At 36.6% G+C, this 26,295-nt stretch overlaps 1 protein-coding gene across 6 annotated transcripts; it reads left to right on the top strand.

Moving 5' to 3' along the window:
• The first annotated feature begins 1,292 nt into the window (after window positions 1-1,292).
• On the top strand, window positions 1,293-26,295 carry LOC106088506 (guanine nucleotide-releasing factor 2). Of its 6 annotated transcripts, none has more exons than XM_013254058.2 (21): window positions 1,293-1,502; window positions 2,152-2,413; window positions 2,478-2,686; window positions 2,818-3,008; window positions 3,207-3,382; window positions 3,447-3,557; window positions 3,618-3,737; window positions 3,796-3,860; window positions 4,063-4,260; window positions 4,523-5,027; window positions 5,098-5,288; window positions 11,980-12,003; window positions 12,272-12,368; window positions 12,443-12,851; window positions 12,920-13,082; window positions 16,521-16,692; window positions 16,771-16,888; window positions 16,959-17,359; window positions 17,432-17,557; window positions 17,878-18,009; window positions 21,503-26,295. In XM_013254058.2, exons 1-21 carry the CDS (start codon window positions 1,493-1,495, stop codon window positions 21,639-21,641), a joined length of 3,819 nt encoding a protein of 1,272 aa, XP_013109512.2. In that variant the 5' UTR covers window positions 1,293-1,492; the 3' UTR covers window positions 21,642-26,295. The 6 variants fall into 6 exon arrangements, with proteins under 6 accessions (XP_013109512.2, XP_013109510.2, XP_059222541.1 ...); XM_013254056.2 differs by having other exon boundaries at window positions 16,518-16,692; XM_013254059.2 differs by lacking the exon at window positions 1,293-1,502 and adding an exon at window positions 1,794-1,868 and having other exon boundaries at window positions 16,518-16,692.

Raw genomic sequence — 26,295 nt, 5'->3', positions numbered from 1 at the left:
CGTGTGCGTACTTGAGCAAAGAATATGCGAGAAAGAAGATAACAACAAAGAGAATGCAAAGAAAAATCTGTCAACTTACCGTCAAACCTGGCAGCTGTTCGCGTGAGAACACCTTTTTAAATCCGCCTTGCCCGAGTACGTACATATGAACAAGACCGCTAACACTAATAAACACTTAGTTCCAATTAGAAGTTTACATACCAAAAACGACTTGTTGCCCAGCAACTGTGGTTATGCTCTTTTTGGGTGTCGTGAAATGTAAATTTTCCGTAGATGAAAAAACAAGTTATAGCTAAACTTTTCATCAATACTTTCCGCTTATTTTTTTATATGCAGTTTCACCGCGAAAACCGAATATAGTACCAACCTTTACCTTTTATGAATGGTGCCAAAAGATAAAGAAAACATTTTTGATAATAATTTGCTAATTAATTTTCTATTTACAAAGGAACACAGGGAGGAATTGGTTAAAATGCTGCATTCGACATGCCAACTTGCATGCGACTTTTACGAGATTAGGAAGACCAAATAATCTGAATATCTTGCAAAATTCCCAAGGGGGGTTTATAAAGATGATCTCACGCGAACAGCTGTTAAACAAAGAACGTAAGAAAGAAGAAGAGAGGGTTTCTGCTTTGTCTTCTCCATACAGTAAAATAACTCGCGTTAAAGACACAACCTTTTCCATGTATTCCAATTGGATTCACATTGAGGGTTGCAACATTTTCAGGTTATTCTGTTTTGATTCGGACATTCGTTCGAACATTTTTTCGTATTTTGCTTTGTTTCTTTGCAACCGAAAGTTGGAATAAAAGGAAAAACGAAATATCGTAAGCAATTCAAACATGTCGTGTCTTTAAACTTTGTCACTCGTCATCTCGAATTGGGCTCTAATGTCAACTCTTATTCTTTCTTATGCACTTTGCTGTTAACAGCCGCCCAGGTTTGGCGGTATTAAGATGACAGATTTTTTGTTGTGTTGGCAAAACGTCTATCAGCTTGATGGCGGATTGCACCATATGATTTGTGGTTGTTGTACAAATGAGACCATCTTTAATTGTTTCGCCATGTAAAATTCCTAAAATCTTTTTAGCACAATCATACTCTTTGAAGCTTTCTGGTACACATGAGAGTACGATCATGATGCGCCGTATAAACCGCCTATTATACTGACCAACGACAATACTATGGGGTCGAGCATCGATGGTGATGCATAATGACTGCAAAATAATCGACTTTTAATCTGAATTATCGATATTCGACAAATTTAGTTATCGAATTACATTCACTACACTAACACAAATGCGAGTCGTGGAATTAGTTAATCGCTGCTGTTGAATCTCAATAAAAAATAACGTCGTGTAAATTATTGAATCCTTGACCAATCTGTGCAAAAATGGCCACAATTCTGTGAACAGTGAAGAAAACTAACAAATATCATTGAAGATTAATTGAATATTATCAAGTAAACAAAAGGAGGAGGCTGATAAAAATGATGCAAGGTACACATTTTCATTTTTCTACGCTACAAAGTAAGCATGTATATGAGTTAAATCGAAGCAGAGCTGCGGCAGAACATCTGAAAAATATACACAATGTGTATGTGTGCGTGTGGTAAATCTACAATAATAATAATGGGTAGTCGTAGCTGCTGTCCATTGTTACCAATTGCACATTATGGAACGGAAAACGGGGGAATCTCATATCTGATTCATCATATATTTAAAACAAAAATTTTTCTTAACTGAATGGCAAGTTCGCGCATAAAAACTGTGTCTTAGGATAAGATTTAATAATTTCATATAAAGCCTTCTGCAAAGAAAATCTAATTACAAATCCAACTTCAGCTGTACGAACGAAACTAGTGAGTGAGTGTGGTGTTATTGTAATCAGCATCTATTACCAAGTAAGAATGTAAATATACGGAAACAGAGATGGATTCTAAACCGAGCGAGCATCCAAACGAACTAATGGCCCAAAGGGAGAGTTGAATTTTTAATATCGAATAATTATATGGCTCTACCCAATTGATCGTATTGGAAATAAAGTTTCCTTTGAGCACAAAATAATGCCATTACAGATTCCATAAATAGCAATCATTGGAGAATTATGTGAATTACTAATGCAATAAATTATTTTTCCTACTAACAGATAGCGTCATCAGCACTCCATCCACTCCAAACTCGTCCCTGTCGTCGCAGTCGAATCTTTATGGTTCGTCGAATACTTCGCCAGCCACGCCCACCCAGCAGACGAGTACACCCTTAGTAGGCAGCAGCAATAGTACTACAGGGTCTTCCGGGCACAAAAATAGTCTCAAAGGCAATAAATTAGCCAGAAGAGCCAGGTCATTTAAGGACGAACTGTTCGACAGACTTTACATAATGCGTTCAACAGCCAACACATTGGGAAGGTGAGTTGTGTCTTAACTGCCTCACCTGTATATTTTGTATATTGTTTATTCTCTCTGGTTGCAGATCACATTCTCCTCAAAGTCCCAGAAATAAAAATAAACTCCCGCTAACAGCTGAAGAAGTGGCCAAATCATCACAATCCTTAGATACACACGTCAAGGATATAACAAATGCATTAAAATATTTCAAGGATGTCATACTGAAGAATAAGTTGGAGGTATTGCCTGGCAATGGTACTATCATCCTCGATACAACAGCCAGCATGTTTTCAGGTGTGTGTGTGTGTGTTTATTTTTGCATACGAGTTTCTATCATCCCTTGAACAATCAAAGTCTTAGACTTTTATTTGTTCAGTAGCAAAGAGATGACTAATGATTCCAAATATGTACTCGTGCCGTTTTAGTTATTCAAGCATACGCGCTGAACGAAAACAACACCTCTCTATTGTCGGCTACGCAACAAGTCTATAAATCGTTGGGGAAACTCATTAAGCTTTGTGATGAGGTTATGCTAAGCGAAGATTCTGAGGAATGTGTTTCATTAAGTGGCGATAATGTTAGAGAAATTGTTGATCTGCTTGAGGAAGCCGTAAAGGTAAGTTCTGGTTCAACATTGAAATATACAAAGAAATCCATCAACATTATATTGTCCTATTTTTACTATATATTCACTTTATGGACTTCGAGCCAATAGGATAAGTAGACACTATTGTCTCCGAGTTCTTTACCTAAATTTATTATTTTTTATTGGCTGAATTTTATATGCATTTATATTTTCCGTAATTTTTTTTAGAATTTGGCAATATTGGCCCAACAAAGATTACAGGAAAAGAAAGAACGGGCTACTGAAAAAGAAGAAGAAAACCCATCTGCGACCCCTACCAATATCACACATAATCGGCTAATGCGTCCATCAGTGGAAGGATCTGTACAAAGGACCTCTCTGCCGGATATACCATTGACGTCTGAGTAAGTCATATGCTTTGTGTGTTATAGGTAAAAAAAATTTCTAATCAACATCTAATCGTTTCAGCGAACGGGATATTATTGCTAAATCCACATCAAATCCCATGCATGGATCCTTTAGTACCGAAAATATTTTAAGAGCGTCCAGTCCCCCACCTAAACCACCTTTGCCTAATAGGTAATTTTCCGCAATTGTTGCTTGCTTAATTTTTGTAATTTTTCTTTTTATTCAATCCAGACCAAACAATCCTCCGCCATTACCGCCAAAGAGAAACAGTCAACCCAATCAATCACAATCAAATAATGATAACAATACAAGCACCAATTCAGATGCGGAATATACCACAGGTGTTGATCAGTAAGTTACGTTGCATATTGGCCATTCCTAGTATTATAATATTCATAATTTTTTTTAGTCTAACGGTACGCTCTTGTTCGCCTTCTAGTCAATGTTCTGAGGATTACCATGAGTTTAATATGAGTAAGTTATCTAATCTAATCATAATTAACTATCTAGTTGTATGTACTGCATTGGCAAACACTTTATCATTTAGCTAGAGAGGGATAGCAGAGATGGTATTTTCTCCGCAGTAAGGATGTTTTGTCAGAATTTGGGGTTATCTCTTTTGTTGTTTGTTGTCCTTTAATTCTTGTGTTATAATCAAAATTTAAAACATATTTAGAAAAAATTGCGGAAGATGTGCAGTACTGCGGTGGTGTTGACGGCGAAGCTATGAAATCAAATGAACAACCAAACCAAGGCAAAGGCAAATGTGACTCGTTGTCTGGCGCAATGGCTGGGAATTCAAATGAAATCGATGAGGACATTGCTAAAACGGAGCTACGCAAAGTTAACAATCACCGACATTCAAACGAATCTGGTATTTTGGTTTCCTTAACAATTCTTGTTGTCGTAGAAAATTTGCTGTTTGTCTTTGATCGATAACATTGATGGATGCTGTTGTTGCCCATTACTTACATTCATTCCAGCGCTAATAATTTATGTCAACCTTGCTATTTTTCGTTTTTCATTATAATTTTCTAATGCATGTTTTTGTTTGCATTCCTCGTCTTATCAGTTTGTTAGAAAGCAAACTTATTTTTTTTCCTAATCTTCTTGGCTTGTTTTTGTGTCCATCTTAGGTTTTCATTCGAACTGTTCCATACGCACCTCAACACAAAGCTACTCAAAGCATTCGTCAGATGTAAGTTTCCAGTCGTCCACCAAGTCGAGTAATTCGTCATCGGAATTAACATACATGTGCAGCAATAATAGCATAAATGAGGATTGTTTCCAGCAACATCAGCAAACAGTGATGACTTCGAAGAAATGCTCTTCGGTGTGTATATCGAGTACAAGCACGAGTAGTGTATCTGAGGCATCAACGGCAGTACGTATATCGAACGATGACGAACGACGCATATCATCGCCAGATCAATTTGAAGCAGAAAAGAAGTTGTTGGAACAATTTCAAGTGTTTTCAACCACTACGAGCAGCAGTGCTATTTTAAAACAAACCAACAGTTTGGACATAACATCCAGCGAGGACATACTATCATCTTTTTCGAATGATAAACCACCAGATTTACCACCAAAATTATCCCGTCTTACGAAATTATCTTCGTATGACTCGGACACAATAGACAAGTGAGTTGCAGATTAAATTGCAATAGAGAACATATATTTATACATACTTTATTTTTTTTTAATTTTTTAGTTCTACTGAAAAACCTGAATCGCCTGAAATACGACAAAAAGTGCAACTTCGAACTTTTGAATGGCATACAAAACATAAAAGCTTAGACCCGCGCCGCATTGATATGCCATCGATAAGTTGTAATTCAATTAATCTTGGATTTGAGGGTCGTTTGGAAGAACCTCCACCTTTGCCTATGAAAAAGAAACATAGTAAGTTATGGCAAAGCATAAATGTATTCACATACGTATTTCTCCATTTACATTTTTACAACACACTGTACATTCATCACAATACGATTCAAGTGTTTTTTTTTTTTAAATTAATTTATGTGTATTTGTCATCACGTTTTATGCGTTTCTTATTAAAACTAAACAAATTTGATAGGAAATGAAGAGTAGTTGCTTAAAGAGAGAGGTTAGTTAACTCATTACTGGGTATCTTGTCATATGGCAATTGCAAAATAATTTAAATCATAACCCGAGTAAACAAATTTGATATGGCCAGATATATATCTGCCATCAGCTATAATTGGATCAAATTATTTCTAATTAGATAAAGTTTGATAAAATTTGATCTCATCTCTCTCTCTCGTTTTTGGTCTATTAATTTAGGCAAAAATTGGCAAAGCAAGCTATAAAATTGTCTACAAACATAAGCAAAGAAAAAAATTGTGTTATTTAACCCGTAATTTAATTCGGCAGGATATTTTTTCAAGAACAGGCTTCTAATGCTTTCAATTATACATTTTACTTTGGCTATTAATTTTTTCCTTGTGTATGCCCGAAAAAATCTGTGAAGAATCACCATTGGATGTGAAAGATCCGACGTAAGCCGCTTCATATGTATGTATTAGTCCTTTTTCACAAACAATAATAATTTATGGTGAACAGGAACATATCTTTAAAAAACACTGGTATATTGTCTAAAACTTGTTTTTATTTATTTTGTTACTAGTTATAACTTTTTTAAACAATCACCCAAGGCGTATTTAATAAGGTGGCCGCATCGGCGAATTGCTACAACAAAGCATCTTTTTTGGTAACTTGATATGGCAAAATTTGTAAACAGGGCGAAGAAAATTCGATTCGCCCTGACATTTAAAATTTTCCGCAAATTTGCTTCGACCAATCAGAGCAAGAAGAAAAAAAGTTTTGTTATTTTTTGAGTGTCAAGCAAGAGAACACATATTTTAAAATGTTCAAAATTCCAATTAGCTCCAGAAGCTTTACCCACAAAACTGGCTGGAACATTAAAGTCCAATCTGTGTGGTGTTTTTTGCTGTCACGAGAAGCTTAGCTGCAAGCTACTGGGAGCGTTCACAGGTTGGGGATAGTGTAATACAGATCAGCGGTATCAAGCGGAGAGGCCTCAGTGAAAGGTCGGGCGGCACCGACTCATTCTCACTACGGAATGTCCTTAAATTTCATTGCAATGTCAGGCCTTTGACCTTTCGCTGGTCGCATGGCGAACTTAAGCTTGATTTGTGGGGATGAGGAGGAGTCATAGACGGTTGAGCACCTATTGTTAGACTGCCCTGAAATTGCGAGAGTAGGTGCAGGATTATGGCTACACAAAGCCTATTTTGCTGTCTAAATCATCTTCAGGCAAAAGTCCTTTCGCCATTCTTGAGTACTATAGCTTTAAATTCCATATTGGAGGGAGCTTCTCCTAATCTTATTCAATTTAATGTCTGATGATGGACTGACATAAATTTTACCAGTGTTCTTCTAGGTTTTTAGAATCTTTCGGGGCCCACACAATACACCTAAGTTCCCTGAGTAAAACTGATAGTGAATGACGTTGCTAGACGGGTGCCATTATATACCCTAAGTTTAAACAAACACAATTTATAAAATATTTATTTCGATGCTTGTTTTTTAGTACGGCGAATTCAAAAATGAGTTGACATATCAAATTCACTCAGCTAGGTTGATGCGGCCAGCTGATAAATACGCCTTGCAATCACCATTTCCTTCGGTAATCTTTTTGACATGGCTTAACTTAATTACAAATAACGTTCGTAAGCCATAATCCAATTTGTATTTACGGAACGGAATTATTCTTTAAAATAAAACTCGCTCGATAGCGGATGCGAGAACTAGTTCCCAATGTTTCATGGTATTTGATTTAGGTTCTCTATTTCAAGCTCCCAATTAAAACTACAATATTATCGATAGAAATCAATTGATAAGATCTTTGTAGTACTAACAATTCGTGGCTCGTTCATATGGAAATTCCTCTAAGGAACATGTGCAAACTTCTCACATATCAATGAGTGTAGTCTAATTCAAGTTTAAGCTTAATGATAACGGGCTTCCTTTTTATAGCCGAGTCCGAACGGCGTGCCGCAGCGCGACACCTCTTTGGAACGAAGTTTTACAAGGCATAGTACCTCACAAATGTTGCCAGCATTAGGAGGGGAAAACCACCACTGAAAAGTTGTTCTGATGTTCTCGCCAGGATTCGAACCATGGCGTTCAGCGTCATAGACGGACATTGAAACCTCTGCGCTACGGTGGCCTCCTTCCCTTTTCATATATATATATATACGTATATAGAGACTTAAGGTACCATCACAAGCTGAATCATGTCGCCCCTGTGTAACCTTTGACGTGTTTTATTTTAAATATCAAGCCTTTATCGCATGATATCGACAACTAACTAATCCAGTACAACTGTACACCATTTCAAATGATTCGAAACGGGATTTAAAGAATGTTTTGTGTTGTTGTTGTAGCCACACCTCTATGCGATGGTGGCGATCCGATTTCGACCCAAATCGGTACACGTAGTAAAAGTCATAAATGAAGACATTTTCAAAATTTTTAAAAAAAAACTATCTGTTTATTATATAAATCTGATACTGAGGACAATGTTAGCTTTATTTTCTCACCTTAAAAAACTATGAAAACTTTTCAAAACCCAAAAAAATAAAATAACTACCCGGCATAACCTTTATTAGACGATTTTCATATACATAATACACAAAGGTTTGATAGGTTTGCCAGGTTTGTGGTGTAGAACTTCGCTGGCAACTAACTTCTGTTTTCTTCTTCGTTGTACGTCGTTTCCCATGTTTATCCTAATTTCTAATTATAGTACAAAATATGCCTAAGTACTAGAATGACATTTTAATGAATAACTTTTTTTATTGTTTTTATTGCAATAAACCTTTTTTCTAGAAAAACCTGAACGATTTTAACAGAAAAATCTGTTCTCTTAGTTTTTGTGTTAAAATTTACCGTCCACCGGTTCTTAAGAAGAGTTTTTCAAAATTACCAGTGTTTCGATGACTAGAGCTGAACGATTCAATGAGAAGGGACATTCTTCTTTTAGCCGAGTTCGGACGCCATGCGGCGGAGCTAAACCTCACAAATGTCGCAGGCAATAGGAGGGGAATCACCGCAGAATTTTTTTTCATGATATTCTTGCTATCATTTGAACCCAAGCGTTCAGCATAATAAGCGGATATGTCTATTTCTGCCCAATGGTGTCACCATTAGTAGTACTACAAATAAAAAAAAAAAAAACAAATAGAATCTCAGTGCAATGTTATCACTGCTTTTTATCTATGCATTCCATTAGGAAACATGGGGCCCTGAACCTGTTATCGATATCATACGATAAACGCCAGATAGCATATACATTGCATTGTGAGATACTCAAATAGAAAAGCCGCTGTGAAAAAATTGGCTAGAAAGTAGAGTACCGTTAGGAAAATTCTTGTAAATATCAAAATTATTTGCTTTTACGCCACAGATTAAAAATGAGTTAGAAAAACAGTTTGTATGCAATTCTGAATTTTTACTTAACACAAATATGACGGTTTGTTGATTCGTCCATGTATTTGTCGAAAGCACTTTATCTTCCCGTACACCCGTCATACATACCGTATAAACTAATACTTTCAGCCACTAGAAGCCTCGGCACAGCGAAAATTTTCCCTTCAACCATGCACATGCAAACAAAGGAGTTAATAAATAAATAACGATGTGTTGTTTTAAAAACATTGCAATTGCCAACATAGAGATCAGATGTACATATCAAATATTCAACCATAAGCCAGAAATTTTGCAATTTATTTATAAATCAACCAATGCCCTACTGGACAACACGTCATGCTAAAAAAAAAAAAAGAAATCTTACACATTTCTTTAACAACTTGCTTGTCAAATGGGACAAAAGTTATCCAACATTACTACTAAATACTAAATTTCCCATGAACATTCTATTAAGGAACAGGGGATACTTCTCTCATATCAATGAGTGCAGTCCGGTTAAAGTTTCAGTTTAATGATAAGGAGCCTCCATAAATGTGTTCCGATTTTGATGAAATTTGAAAAAATTGCAAAAGACAATCCCATGGTAGCCGGTTGTACGCACCGGATTGACCCGATGGAACCCGCATCGGCAAGGGCTGCCGCCTCAGTGTACGTGTTCGTCTTTTGCGACATGGAAGAGGCACATCCCGGAATGCCTTCTCCGCATGCTTCTGGTCCGTGCCGGGATAGAAAAGAACCCCGGACCCTGGTTCTGTTAGGTTTTCCAGAACCGCCTCCATCATCGGTCGGTGAGGTGTAACCGGTGCATGGAGTGGGTACATTTCCGATCTTGCTCTGGCCTCACTTCACTATGGGAGTATAGTCATAGTGGTTATGTCGCAAGGTGCTGTGCGAACATAGCCAGCCACTGTTGGGTCACAAGCGTCGTTGTCGTCGGACTATGTGACCCCTGACCTCTCCTGTACGGCAATATACGCAACGGCAACACCCCAGCCCAAATATCGCCAGGACAGTGCCGGGAAGTGTATCGTTTTTGCAGCTAAACTGCAACGGAATCCGTGGGAAGATCGATGAGATTGTGGATTTCATGAGTCGGAAATATATATTGGTCGCAGCGATCCAGGAGACAAAACTGACCAACACCTGCAGCTTGCACAGTTGTCACGGATACAATGTGCTACGTAAGGATCGCTCAAGAAATAGAGGTGGAGGAATGACCTTCGTGATACACCATTTCGTGCAATATAGACCCATTTCGCGTGCGCCTGGCGCTAGTGACCCCTACATGGAGTGCATGGGGATAACAGTCAGGTCCGGTACTGCCGAGATAGAGCTATACAACGTGTACATACCGCCGGTTGGTTTCTGTGTCCCGATTAATGGCCAAGCTTACAACCCCGACTTAAGTGGGTTACTATCTGGCCATAATTGTCTGGTTCTAGAGGACTTTAATGTGCATCACACTTCATGGCATTCTCCCCTAGGTAACGACCAGCGTGGCATAGCTTTGGCCATAATTGTCTGGTTCTAGGGGACTTTAATGTGCATCACACTTCATTACATTCTCCCCTAGGTAACGACCAGCGTGGCATAGCTTTGGCAGAGCAGATTGAAAGCTCCACGTTTTGCACGTTGAATGACTCAGATCTCTGTGGACGCACCCCAGACCCAGATCCTGTGGTCGCACCCCATCTTAGTCGCAGAGTTCGTGGGTCTTAACACTCAACAGAATCAAGCAGACGAAAGATAGAACACAATAAACTGCTACAACAACAACAACAGATTGTACCTAAATTTTTTGACAATAAGACACCCTGTAGAGGCACACGGTGTCAAAATTGAGTATTTTTAGCATCGTTTACCCATTCCAGTCAAATGTGGTCCAGATCGGACCATATTTGGATATAGCTGCCATATAGACCGATCTCTCGATATAAAGTAGTAAGCCAATAAAAGGAGCATTTTACATCCGATTTTGATGAAATTTGAAACAGTGAGTTTGTTGAATATCGTCCAGATCGAAACATATTTGGATAAAGCTGCCATATAGACCGATCTTCCGATATAGAGTATTGGACTCATAAAAGGAAAAATTTTTATCCGATTTGGCTATATATATAACTTAAATCCGATTTTATGAGATTAGAACGCCAGGTTTACATACAAAGAATAAGAAATTATCAAAAAGTTTTTGAATAATGTTTTTATACCCAATATATCTGCAAAATTATAAATACCCAGCTTTTGGGTATAAATGGGTAAATACCCTGGTCGGATGGGTCAAATATACTGCACAGAACTTGCGTTTTGCGAAAATGTGCTAAAATGTTGAATCCATAGAATGAGCTATTGCAAGGCAAGCAGCAGTATCAACATAAATAAGGATGTGTTCCAATATTAGCCCGCACCTAAACAAAAACATTGAAAAATATTTGCCTGTATATTTTTATAACAGTGTAGCGTATCTTTTTCATTTGCCGTCCTTATTAATTTTTAATCTTATTAAATATTACAAAATATATTTTTGATTTTTGTTTCATAGCAATTTCTATTAACCTTTTCTAACTGTGTTCAACGAAATGTTGGCCAAGATAAATATTCAAATGAGACTCGTATTTATTGTTTAATGTCTTGTCTAAATTCATCAAAAAGATAAAGGTGCCGCATCACCATTTCGTAGAAGTTTTAATATTTTTTAAAAAGTCTTTCAATTTTAATAAACAAAGCATTTCATACATTTTCATCTCTAGCTGTATATTTCCAATAAAACAAAAAAATTCTAATCACAACCTAAACAAGAACAAAGTTTCATAAACAAATAGACTATTGCCGGTATCCACAAAACTTGATGTTGCTTTGAAATAGATTAATTTGACAGATTTCCTTTATTGAACTATCAAAAAAAACCTATTTTAAGGCTTCATTAAGTTTTTGTTGAATACGGCCCTATATCGATAAAGTAAAACAAACAAACAAACACATTCCTGTAATTACATGCTCTCATTTTTACATGTATTGAATATTGTTTCAAAATGTTACATTGTATAAAATTTTTGTGCATTTGTTTTTATTTTTTCAAAAAAAAAAAAAAAATTAAAAAAAAAATCACTCTGTCTAGTGTTTCAAAGTGTGGCATTTTCAGGTAAGTTTTCAGCCAGTTGCATTGAGAAAGCCGCCACCTTTTAGTAGAAATGTAGACAAATTGAGTTCCAGTCTGCCCTACAGAAAGATTGATGCTTAAAAGCAATAAAATATAATCATAGTATTAATGAAACTGTATAAAAATAGTTCTTATCCATGTTAATTTGTATGTAAACTGTTCCTCCTTCATTTCTTTCAACAATGTGTGTAAAATCCTTCTCTAAATGTTATTTGTTTTCTCTTTTTGTCCCCCTTTTTAACACCAACAGTTTTGGCTTACATGGAAATTTGTTCGGCATCTACACAACGTCATACCGTACATGATTGCAATCTGAATAGAAACATAACACACAGCCAAACTATGAAGTATGCCCGTCTTACATTTCTTTTAGATTTTTCCTTTTTGCTTATTTTGTTCGTCCTCCCTTTTTTTGTCTTAGTATTGCTACCACATTTGCCAAAGAAGAATTACCGGAGATTCCACCAGCACTACCACCGAAAAACTACAAACAATGGAAGGGTACATCAACAACGTCGACGTCACCAATTCCACCGCCCACTATTATCACAACGCCGCCTCCTAGTCCAAAACCTAAGCATTTGAATTCGGATCATAGAATACTGAGTCTTACCGGGGGCAATGAAATTATGTCCACTCTATCGGAGGAAGTTGGTGACCAGTGTGAGGACGAGAGCGGCCTCATCCATTCGCATGAATTGCAAAATGTGTACGAAACATCGTCCACACCTAGAACACCGACATCTCCGACTATGGACAAGATGGGGCCCAATGGCGACTATTCGAGTGAAGTTGAGGAAATGGTCAATTACAACAACTACAACAGAAAGGCATGAGTGATGTGCTAGAACATCTGCAACTCAAATATTAATGGCAATTTTTTTCTTGGCATTTCCAGAGTCCCATATCTATTGATCATGTACCTAATATCTTGGAGGAGGTTGATATAGCACCGTATTTAATATTCAAAAAGGAAAATGAAGAAGGTCCCGAGGTTAAAGGCGGTTACATTGATGCTTTAATAGTACACGCTTGTCGTGTACAAAAAGTTGCCGATAAAGGTAGGTCATCGGAAACATTCGGCGAGCATGTGCTGGTTATAGCGTTACAGTAGATTCGAATTTAGGTAGTATACTCAACAATCTACGTAATCACAAGCGCGACTCACACACTTTTGGGTGAAATAACGTTAACAAACAGTTGTAATCGTCATAAAGGTAGATTTTTTTGATAACAGAAAACATCGGCCACAGATAACACACCATTAGTTGATATTTATGGCGTGGTTTTCAATTTTAGTAGCTCTATTATGTTCCTCGACCTCCTGTCTGTCGGCATACATTTCATAGCTTATTCCTTTATGGTATACTAGCCGAACCGGACCCGCTTCGCTGCGCCTTCTCTAACTCCGTCATATCTTTTAAGGGTTGGGGCACTTCGCCCTATAACGCTGAACACCTACGTTCAGATCCTGGCGATAACATCGGACAAAATTTAAAGTGGTTGCGACATTTGCCATGCATGGTCATGTAAACAATTTTGCCCAAAGAGATGTCGCACTGCGGCACGCCATTCGTACTCGGCTATAAATAAAGTCCCTTATCATTGAGTTTAAACTTGAATCGGAAAGCTTTCATTGATGTGTGAGAAGTGTGCCCCTTCTGGGTAAATTTCTTCTCCCTTTCGAGCACCTTTCGTTTGAGCTCTATATTGTCGTGATTGGTCTAATACCCATTTGGCGGTATTTGGACGCCCCCCGTGGCACCCGATCGCAAACAATAGAAACCATGTTTTGATTTAACTGTAAGAGTGCAAAAAAAATTTTGAACGATTCACATTACCAATCTCCGAGATATGGTGGTTATGAAAATTAGGGTAATGAGAAGTGCTTTTTAGGGGAGAGATGGCACTCAGACATTTCGACTCAAATATGGATATCAAATTCCTGCTGCACTCCCAACCCCATTTAATGTGCGCCCCGTATTGCCATGGTCAGTAAATATGAAATGTTTAGAGGGTGTTTTGGGGCTGGAGCGGCCACCGGCACTTTGCCCTGAAAATAGATATCAAATTCATTCTTTACTCCTAAATACCGTTGATTTGAGCTCCATATTGCCATATCCGAAAATAAGGTTCAGTTTAGGGGGCGCTTTAGGGCGTACCCCCAAACACTTGGCTCCAAAATTGGATATCAAATTCGTTTTCTACCTGAGTCCCATATTGTCATAATGGGTCAATGAAACTATTTGGCTTATTTTTGGAAAGAAAATCGCCACCTAGACTTGAACAAAAATTTTAATGTCGTATTTGTAATCTACTCCCAAATACCTTTCATTTGAGTTCCATATAGACATGGTCGGCTAATATGGCCGTTTGGGGGTACTTGAGGGTGGAGCGACCTCCCATTGCTTGGACCTAATTTTGTATGCCATATTTGTAATCTACTGTCGAATACTTTTCATTTGAGGCATGACATGAACGTGGAATATATCTGTTAAGAGAAGTTTTTGGGTCGAGGAGGCCCGCTGGGTACTTGAACTCAAATTTTAATACGATATTCGTTTTCTAGTCTGCAATACATTTCATTTGATACCCATATTGTGCCAATCGGTCCACTTTTGTTTTTGGATGGCGTTGTTTTTGGATGATTATAAAATCTAAAAATTATATAGCCTACGTTTGCTTCCAGACAAACTTACACAATCTGGGACAATTTTAAGAAAATCGGTTAAGCCGTTTTTGATTCTACGGATCAAACAAAAAAACCGAGTCCCATATAGTCATGATGGGTCATATGCCCATTTAAGGCGCTTTTGGGGGGGTAGGGTGACCCCCTATACTTCGATTTAATTTGTATGCCAGATTCGTAATCTACTGCCGAATACCTTTAATTTGAGGCTCATATTGACATGAACGTTCAATATGTCTGTTTGGGAGAATTTTGGGGTTGGGGCGGTCCTATGGGTACTTAAACTCAAATTTTAATACTATATTCGTATTCTATTTTCCAATACCTTTCATTTGATACCCACATTGTATCGATCGGTCCACTTTTGACTTTGGGTGGTGTTTTCGGATCCCATATAGTCATGATTTGTCATATGCCCATTTAAGGCGCTTTTGGGGTGGTAGGGTGACCCCCTATACTTCGATCTGAATTTGTATGCCAGATTCGTAATCTACTCCCGAATACCTTTCATTTGAGGCTCAATATGTCTGTTTGGGGGAATTTTGGGGCTGGGGCGGTCCTATGGGTACTTAAACTCAAATTTTAATACTATATTCGTATTCTATTTTCTAATACCTTTCATTTGATACCCACATTGTATCGATCGGTTCACTTTTGACTTTGAGTGGTGTTTTCGGATAACGGGGAAGGGTCCGCCCCATTCCGAAATCAACAAATCATAAAGCCTATTTCTCCTTTCTGACCATATTCGCAATCTACTCCAGAATACCTTTCTTTGGGTCCCATATTATCATGATCGTCCAAAATCCTATTTTAGGGGGTTTTGGGGTTGGGACGGCCCCCAGTTACTTGGACCCAATTTTTAATATTAAATTTGCACTCTACTCCTGAATACCTTTCATTTGAGTCCCATATTGTCCCGATCGATCCACTTTTATTTTTGAGTAGTACTTTTAGGGTAAGGGGAGGGTCCGCCCCCTTCCGATATCAAAAATTTATAAAGCCTATGTTTCCTTCCAGACCAACCTACACAATCTGTGAAAATTTCAAGGTAATCGGTTCCTGTTCAAATTCAGATGTGTGCTAGTTACAACTTACTCTAATTGGAATGATTGTAAAGCACCATGTTTCATTTCACATATCCCGCTGACGATTTTTCTTGGTCGAAATTGAAATCACGTTAAGGGAAACCAGTCAAATGCTTTTAGCAACAACACACTTTTGTTGACTTTTAAAAGTTTTTTGCTATACTATTCTTTGAATAAAAAGCAATAACAATGGTCTAAAGCCGGATGATCTAAATATCCTGCAATGGAATCTCAACGGAACATGAAATATTTATTTTAATGTAGGATGTAGACGTTAGATTTTGTTGTTAAAATCCTTTTGTCCTTCTTCAACACACAATTCGAGGAGAATATTGTCCATAGTTCTTAAATGCCGGCCGATGGTTGAGTTGGTCGCCTGATAGCTTAACAAAACTGAGTCGTAAGTTTGATTTTCACCACAGAGACTTTGGTCTGCTACTACAAAAATATCACTCTGGCCAATGCCACTACAAAAATATCACAAAAGTTGCATTGGCAGGCTACAACTACAGGTAATTCATAACATTTTCAAAAGGCTTTTTAGAGAAATATATGCATCCCCATTGCTGCTTCCACTTATTCATTGGTGGTACGAAAGTTTATCCTCAAAATAGAGTAATATTATTCTCTTTGACCCCAAAGGCGGAAACTTGCACATGCACAAATATGATATAATTTTAACCATTATTGTTGTTGATTATTGAATTTATTTTTTATAGCAGCTTTTGGTGAAGCATTTATAACAACTTTCCGCACGTTTATAACGCCCATCGATCTTATTGAGAAATTAACACATCGGTACACAGTGCTATTTTGTTGTCAAATGAATGAGCAAAAGCAAAAGGCGGCAAAAGAAACGTTCTCCTTGCTGGTTAGGGTTGTAAACGATTTAACGTAAGTCAAATCTTAAGTTTTAAGTGTAACATTCATTCATAAAATATAAACGACCATCCTACCTTAATAAACTTTCAGGTGCACTGATTTGACTTCCAAAAATTTGCTTAGATTGTTGGTGGAATTTGTTTATGAACTAATTTGCTCTGGCCAGCTGTATTTCGCAAAATTACTACGATACACAATTTGCGGAAGGGTTTGTAGCACTGACTTGCGTTTTGAATGAACCATAAACTGAATTAATTCTTTCTATTTTGTTTATCAAGGTTAAGTTTTATAGGGAATCACGCATGCCCGCCTATCCCACCAATGAGAATTCCTCGACAGTCATTGCCCAACCCAGTCTCTTGGACTTCAAAGCCTATGAAATAGCCAAACAAATGACCCTGCTCGATGCAGAACTATTTCAAAAAATCGAAATACCCGAAGTGTTAATATTTGCCAAAGATCAATGTGAAGAGAAGTCGCCAAATTTGAATAAGTTCACAGAACATTTCAATAAAATGTCGTATTGGGTGCGATCCAAAATTCTTATGTTAAACTGTGCCAAAGAACGGGAGAAGTATGTAGAGAAGTTTATAAAAATCATGTCGCATCTAAAGAAGATGCACAATTATAATTCATATTTGGCCTTATTGTCTGCCCTGGATTCTGCACCCATTGGAAGGTAAAATTAATAACATGCAAATCATCTATGATGAAATAAAAATTACATTTGCTTAATTTTTTAACATTTCAGACTTGAGTGGAATAAATCTATAAGAGAAACTCTGAAAAATAATTGCAATTTAATCGATTCAAGTTCTAGTTTTCGAAATTATCGCAAAGCTTTGGAGGAGACGGAACCTCCTTGCATACCGTATATGTAAGTATGATTTTCGTTTATACTACACAACATTAAAAGCTGGAAGAACATCTCTTTACTGAGACTAAATATTGACTCGACTCTTTATAATTTGAATGCCCCTACCCCTAACATTAATCACTTAACATTTTAATTCAAAGTTTTCTGTTTTAATTATACGATTAATTTTTCCCATTGTTTTAAAAATTTTGAAAATAATAGCAGTACGAAAATAATATTATTTAGGGTTTCTTTTTGCAATTATTTTCTATAAAACTTTAAAATTTTAAACTGTTTTGTATAACAGCGTGTTAAATAAAATATATCTTTTTTCATTTTAGTGGCCTTGTTCTACAAGATTTGACATTTGTCCACGTAGGTAATCCTGATTATTTAAAGGATGGTGTTGTAAACTTCTCCAAACGTTGGCAACAGTACAAAATCATTGTAAATATGAAACGCTTTAAGATATGGTAAGTTTTTTTGTGCTTTTCATAGAAAATTATCTCGTAGAAAGATACAAGTTTACCGAAACTTAACCGTGGTATCTTTTTACACATATATGTATAGACAATTTTTTTCATTTAGGTTAAAAAAAAACTTTTTATTTTGCCTAAATTAATAAGGTTAGGTTAGTTCCTGTTGAAATGCAACTTTTCTCACACACAGCCCTTTGAGGAATGTTAAGGAAACCTGTCTTATACGATTGATTGATGTCGCATTCATGTTATGGCTCAACACCCAAGTTACAACTATAATTTTGTGATACTTACCATTTCTATCGGTTTTGAGATAAAAAGAAGAAGAACAGTGGCCTATTGATGCTACTTTTCGAATAGTTTGCTGTTTGAAAGCCATCTCTCAACTGATCAAATATCTACAATACACTTAAAGTACCTCTTACTAGCCCGACATTACCTAAAATGGGTTTTTAAATATCCTCATATATGCTGTTATCAATGAAGTTGTGAAATAATTTCGTACTAGTTTTGACCCGTTTGCGAATTGGAGGTACTTGTTCGCGAATAGGATTTTTAAATAAAAAACTCTACCTCTAACTACACCCTTGGTCTTTTGTACCACTGTATGTTGAATTCCGTATAAAATACTCAGTACAGCTGCAGGGTGAGGTTAGATGGTGTATGATATACCATGGTGTTTAAGCGTTATATATTTTGAGGCTTGCTTCCAGAAGATAAAGACATTCAGGAATGTTAGTCTTTAATTTGTATTTGTTATCTCATTTCCTGTCGCCCTACATGCCCCCTAGGGTCTTTTTGGGTTGGGTGGTCTCCACTCACATGTCCTTAATTTGGATAGCAAACAACTCCATAGATCGTTCATTTGAGTACAATGGCCTTATGACATGCTTCCAGAGATCTTTTATTTTAACTCCAAATTGTCGCTATCACGCGTTTTTAGGTATAGAGTGAAAAATATAACAGGCTGATGAGAGCGCACGTGTTTTGTTGCTCCTTGTTTGCTATTGTAATCTAAATTGTATCACAAACTTAAGCACAGTTCAAAAATTTTTTTTGTTCATTAACCGGTGTCATCTAACGGGCGTTAAACAAATAAACACAATAAACAACATAAAGATATTATTGTGTTTCAAAGCCAAACATAACCAAACCAAGCCATATAGACACACACTCATACATACATATATAAAAACATTGCCAAAGAGCAACGAAACAGAATAATAAATATCATAGAGCGTAAGATTAGATCGGGCACTATTCGTATTCGATGTACATAAGACAAGTCTTAAGTCGCATATTATTCCAATTGGCCTAATGTTTTTTGGACGGTCCCTAGACACTGTTCAAAATATTTCTAATAGTCTATCCATATGACTGTGAATTTGATACCCATTTTGTGTTGTTGAACAAGTATGGGCGGCTCCCAGACATCTTGCCCCAACACTTTATACTGGTTTATACCTTACTTCCAAACACCATTCATTTTTTATCCATATTGTCCCAATCAGTAAATATGTCATGTTGGTGTTTTTTTTAAGGTGGGGCGAAAATTGTATATCCAAATGTATATCTAGGAGCCAAATTTGTATATCCAGTTATTATTCTACTCTTTACTACATTTTATTTGACACCCGTATTGCTCTAATATTGTAACATGTCAATTGGTGGGGTTATCCGCAGTGCGACACCTCTTGGGGAGAAGTTTTTACATGGCATAGTACCTCACAAATGCCGCCAGCATTAGTAGGGAATAAACGCCGCTGAAAGTTTTTTCTGTTCTCTTCAGGATTTGAACGCAGGCTTCCAGCGTAATGTGCGGACATGCTAACCTATGCGCTACGGTGGTTAAAATTTTTTTTGTTGGCGATGACAGAACTTTTTTCCATTTACCGAACTCAGAAAAGCCTTCTAAGCGCCTCGATCTTCTGCGGTCCTTCTATAATCTATGACACCAAGTTTCGAGGTGTCTCCCACCACTTGATCTTTCCATCAGGCTTTTGGTCGTCCCGATTTTCGTGTACCACAGTGTTTGCCTTCAAAAGACTTCTGGAGCTTCTTCATCCATTCTGACAATATGGCCTGGCCAACGCAGCTGTTGTTTTTTGATACGTGTCATACAGCTAGTGGTTCATATGACGCCTATATTCTCCATTAACGCAAACTGGTCCATATATTTTACGAAGAACCTTTCTCTCAAACACGTCTGCTTTCACAAGTACCCATGCCTCAGAACCATATAACAACACGGGTAGTATCAGTGTCTTGTATAGTGCAATTTTCGTCTGTCGAGAGATGGCCTTATTTCTAAACTGGCTACCTAATCCAAAGTAGCATCTGTTAACCAGTATTATTCTTCGCTTCATTTCAAAACTGGTGTTATTTGTTTCGGTAGATAAAGTTGCTGAGGTAGATAAGTTGCTAAGGTAAATAAAGTTGCTGACTATCTCAAAGTTGTGGTTTCCAATTTTCTTCATTTGCTTTATCTGATCGTTTGTACAGGGCGGTTTGGGAGTTGATCCATCCATTTCGTTTTATATCCATTTACTGCCATACCCATTTTCACTGACTCTTTCGATTCTTTCAAAGGCTATAGTTACTACTTTCGGTGACCGACCTATTATGTCGATATCGTCGGCATAGGCGAGTAGCATGTGTTCTCTTGTGATTAGTGTGCCATATCTATTCACATCTGCCTATGACGCTGAACGCCTGGTTTCTAATGCTGGCAACATTTGTGAGGTACTATGCCATGTACAACTTCACTCCAAAGAGGTGTCGCACTGCGGCACGCGGTTCGGACTCAGCTATAAAAAAAGAGCTTAAACTTGAATCGGACTGCACTCATTGATATGTGAGAAGTTTGCCCTGTTCCTTAGTGGAATGTTCATGGGCAAAATTTGCATTTTACACGATAAGCTGTCTCCATGACTGAAACCTCCTTTGGTATGTTCCGAAGAGATTCTTTCCTATTCTCACTGAAGAACGTGTATCAAAAGTGTCATCCTGAGTCTTATTAATTTTGCAATTTAATTTTTGGGATGCCAAACTCAGACGTGGCTTGAAATACCTTTGAACGTATAGGGCTGTCGAAAGCGGCTTTGTAGTCAACAAAGAGATGGTAGGTGTTGATTTGTCCCCTTCGGGTCTTCTCCAGGATATGGCGCAGTGTGAATATCAGGTCTATGCCGATTAACCAGGCCTAAAGCCGCATTGATAGGGCCCAATTATCTCATCGACTTTAGGTTTTAATCTTTCACACAGTACGCTCGAGAGTATCTTGTATGCGATAAGGAGAAGACTTATTACTCTGTAGTTGGCACACTCCGTCTTGTCTCCTCTGTATTAAACAACAGAAGTAGCATAGTATGGTATGGGTGTTAAAAAGTTACAGCTTAAAGTAAAAAATGATTCTCAAGATGTGGATATATATGAATTAATATCGAAAATACTATAAATAAGATTTCTTTTTTATAAATTTTTTTAGCTCCTACAAATATCGACGCAACGAACGTATTATAAGTTTTTTTGACAATTTCGAAAAATTTTTGGGCGAAGAAGAAATGTGGCAAATTTCGGAAACCATAAAGCCAAGAGGCGGCAAACGCTTGATTGTAAATAACTAATTCCTTAAATATGTACATTAAGAGAAAAAAATCACACACACAAACCGAGCGCTAAGCTAATGGAGAACACAAATTTCAATCACAACAGGAGAAAATGAAAACAAAAAACCAAACCAAATCTACGATTATGTGAAAGCCGAACTCTACGATGATAAAACAAAATCTAATTTTACTTGCACAACGAATGATGTGAACGATGGAAAAATGGTTTAAATTTTAAAGAGATTTTTCGACATTATTTGTAATGCATGCATGTTATTTATGTATTTGTTTTATGTTTTATGATAAACTCTCTACCTCCGTTTAAATGTTTAAATGACCCTTTGAATGGAGTGGAGTGACAAGAGAAATGTTTTTTTGAAAGGAAAACAAGTTCTGCAGCAGGACGAGGTTGGAAATAGATAGGCGTTTTGTGAATTGTAAATTTGTAGATAAATTGTTGGACAAAAACAACACGACTACAAAAATTGAGGGACGAAATAAGGTTTTAGGGTTCCATTAATGGGATGATATTGAATCTTAAACATAAACTTGTAAGTCTTGAGATTTAATATATGAAGAAAATGTTTGTTAAACGTTATTTAATCGCTGAAAACCAAATCAAATATAAAATAAATCCTAAGAAGTGCAGGCACTACTTTAACGTATTTGTTTTATTATTTAAAAAATATTCTCAAAATTTTATAAAAAAAAAAACGAATAAGCATTTAATAGCGTTAAACATTTTTTAGAATTTTGAAAAATCTTGTAACACAAATTTTTGTTAATTTAGAAAGCATATAAATATTCGTTAAAATCAAAATTGAAACATTAACAAAAAAAGAAATTCAATTCATTCAAATTTAAAAAAGCCAAATTCGTCCATAGAGTCCTTCGTTAAAATGGAATCCCCCATTTGGAATCATGCTGTTCTTATCTTTTCCTATAATGACTTGGTTACTACATAAAAGCAGCTTAAGAATAATTTTGAGTGAGTTTAGCTTTGCGCATAATCTCCCTCTATCTCTCACCCTCCGTTCTGTATGATATGATATATCCTCTTTTGTCTAATTACAAATTTAATATTTTACTCAAATCGATCGAATTTAAAGAATTTGTTTAGTAATTTTTATGTTCAGAGTAGTTCCGATTTGGATCTCAGATCATAGGAGACTTGTGGGGTATAAAAGGGCAGACTTACTAGGCAAAGTCGGATTTTCTAACTGCCGGTCAGTTGCAACGCTGCCGTGTATTGTTAAAAACGTACCTTCGGTCACTTCCTGAATATATATAAATATATATATGCCCTTTATTTACAATTGAAGTATATAAAATATATTATAATGAAATATGACCAATAGTAAACTGTTCAGTGTGAACATAGGGCATCTTCATACTTCTTGAATAGCACGGCAATAAATGCCCCTGTTCACGTAATAGCTTTCAGCGAACGAAATTTCTAATCAATGCGAACTTGTGAAGACTTTTAGTGGTGCTTAACGATTTGCCCAAGAATATTCCGTTAAGGAACAGAGGCAAACTTCCTAAATATCAATGAGTACTGTTCTATATAAGTTTAAGCTCAGCCATGTCAAACGGCATGCCGCAGTGCGGCACCTCTTTGGAGCGAAGTTTTTACATGGCATAGTACCCCACAAAGTAGTTTCCTGAAATGCGTCTTCCAAAATAATTAAAATTGTTAGAAGGCCTGGGATTCCTTGAGAAGAACCTCAAAACATTAGGCTGGCTTCAAATAGTAGTTCAAAGGAATACCACACAGCAAAACGAGTGGTGTGATTCTACAATTACCAATAACGGTGTTTTTACCATTTTATCCCATCAAAATGCAACACATTTTGAAAATAAAGCTAAATGTAGTTGGAATTATTTGAAAATGAATAGGGTCGACGAACTCTATACAAATTTATTTACAAATTTACAATCCATATAGATGCCAACAATCTAAACAAATGCCTGTTTTTAATTAATCATCACAATGAAAGGTCATAAAATTAAATTTTGTCAAGGAAAAGCAAAGATTCAACGAAAAGCGTATGTGTTTAAGGGGTTAACCCAGTTTGATTTGATCAAAGTCTATATAAAAAAAAATACAATAAAAACGATAACTGGCACTTTTCTAAAAAGCTGCACAGAACAACTGCAAATTTCAACACACAAATTTTATATTTTGCTAGTTTCGTTTTCGTTTTGATTATAACCAAAAAGCAAAAAAAAACCTGAGAAATATCATCCACCATTCATTCATAAATGGCCATCCGAATCAATTTCTAATGCATGATATAATAGATGTGTTTTCATTTATAACTACACAGCAGCCGCCTGCACTACATTTTCTTAGGCTATGCATTCTAATACCACACACACACACACACATATATACACAAACAATACACCATACACACGTTTTGCAAAAAAAACTCTTCTTCGCAACAGGTGGGCAACAAAATTCAAACAAAATAATAATTATTATTATGGAAAGAAAAGAACCTTAAGCCGATTCCAAGGCCAAGGATAAAATTTAATACAAAAAATCACACACTCACACAAAGAATCAAGACTGTCTCTTAGATGTAAATACATACATACTACATGCATAACATATATATGAAATATATATTTATCGTATATGTACTGTATTCAAGTATAGTTTCTGTTCTGTTTTTAAAACTAAATCATCATCATCACCGCATACAATTGTTATGGATCTTTTTTTGGTTTTTGTCATTAGGACTGTTCGATTTTGTCAGTAGATGGTTATCTCGATATCATGTGATAACTGTCGATAATACACACTTTTTAAAGGTATTCAAACAGAGTGCAGCCACAAGGTAGAGTCATGGGACCAGCTGAGTACCATTTGTAAATTCGCTTTGATTTGGCAAAAACTCTAAATGTCAAATGCTTGTAAACACATAGTTGTGATTGTTTTGTAAAAGTTTAAAATGATGTCTTACTTTTTTTGATAAAACAAAATAGTATTATAATGACGAAATTACTACAATAAAACGCTTCTTAAAGTGATAAGATATACAACAAATTTTACTAATCTGTGTGATCTAGGATACATGACATAATTACCAGGTAGTGTACCGTAAACAGCTAAGTACAATTTTTTCTCACGAAGTGCACTATCTGTCGACGGCCACTACCTGAAAATGAATATATCTTGCTGGGATACTCTTTCCCTTTCACCCCTTCAAACAACTTGTTATTATCACGCAATTTATGTTTCAAAATGTCATGCATTTTCATCATAAAATTTCATTAATAAAACCAAAGAAGTTTTTCACCACAAGGAATTAACATTGGATCTCTATTTACGCGAAGGATTTACGGAAAAGAAACAAAATCACACCCGAATGGACATTTGAGTGCCAATCAAGGTATTGTTGGTTAGGTATAGATTTTTTTTGCTGGCATAGTGACTAAGATATATTCATTTACAGGTTTGTGTATGTAACTAGTTCGCGCCATTTCTTGTTGTTTGTGTGTGTATAGTTCTTAAGTACAATACACACACACAACCAAAACTCGTTGACAGATAGTGCACTTCGCGAAAAAAATTGTACTCAGCTGTTTACGGTACAATAGCTGATAATTATATCACGATAGGGACCCTACTTCGAGTGCACCCTGGCATAAAACTAATATGTTCACACGACCATGTTGCCAATCAAGAACATTATTTCCTACAAAAATTTAAGAACAATCCTACCAAACACTACCAAATATTCTGCAAGTTAGAAATGTGGAATATGTTTTATTTATACCCACCACTGAAGAGTTAGTAATTTTGTTATTCCATTTGCAACACATCAGATTATGCATTTTAAACCTTACAAAGTATGCATACTAAATAGATCGTCGTAATAATAAATTACATATACGATCTAGCAATGTTTGTCCATCTGTATGTTGAAATAACTCAACAGTCCGGAGTTCAAAGATAGGCTGAATCTTGATATGGCACCTTTTATACCGATCTTCCGATAAGAATTCTTAAATGCCTAAAAATCGTTTTTTGCCCCGATAGCGAACATATATAAATGCGCATTTACTGTCCATTTTCGCCGTAATAGTGAATTGTATGGACCCCTCAATATCTGAAAATGGACCAGATGCCATATAGGCCTCTTTTCTCATTGAAGGCATTGAACGCACAAAAAACCGCATTTCTTACCCATAATTTACGAAATCAGTCAATATTGAAACTTTATCATTTCAGAGATCAGAACTATTTTTCTGAAATTTGAAACAGTGAGACCCCTTGTAACAGTATTAGGCCCCTCCACATCCATGGTTTTATTCTGCAGTCTAAACGAAGAAACAGTGGCGACAAAAAGTGAAATAATTTTCGGTTATTCCCGACGAATTTTTCCGTAATTGACTTGGTATTAATGTGATGGAAAACCCTACCAAAATATGAGGTCAGCCTACCAACCTATCAAGAGAATAAAAACCTACCAATTTTGGTAGGAACCTACCATCGGGTCAATCCGGTACGTACAACGGGCTGCCATGGGATTGATTGTTGTTGTTGTAGCAGTGTGTTGCACACTGAGGCGACAGCCCTCAACTTCATCGGGAAAAACTTCACCAGGTCTATCCGGTACGTATAACCAGCTGCCATGGGATTGGAACGGTCAACATCGCA

Source organism: Stomoxys calcitrans, chromosome 4 (assembly GCF_963082655.1).
Source record: "Stomoxys calcitrans chromosome 4, idStoCalc2.1, whole genome shotgun sequence".
In the NCBI taxonomy this organism is placed as follows: domain Eukaryota; kingdom Metazoa; phylum Arthropoda; class Insecta; order Diptera; family Muscidae; genus Stomoxys; species Stomoxys calcitrans.
Note: the sequence above shows the minus strand (reverse complement) of the source record. Positions and strands in the feature narration are given on the sequence as shown.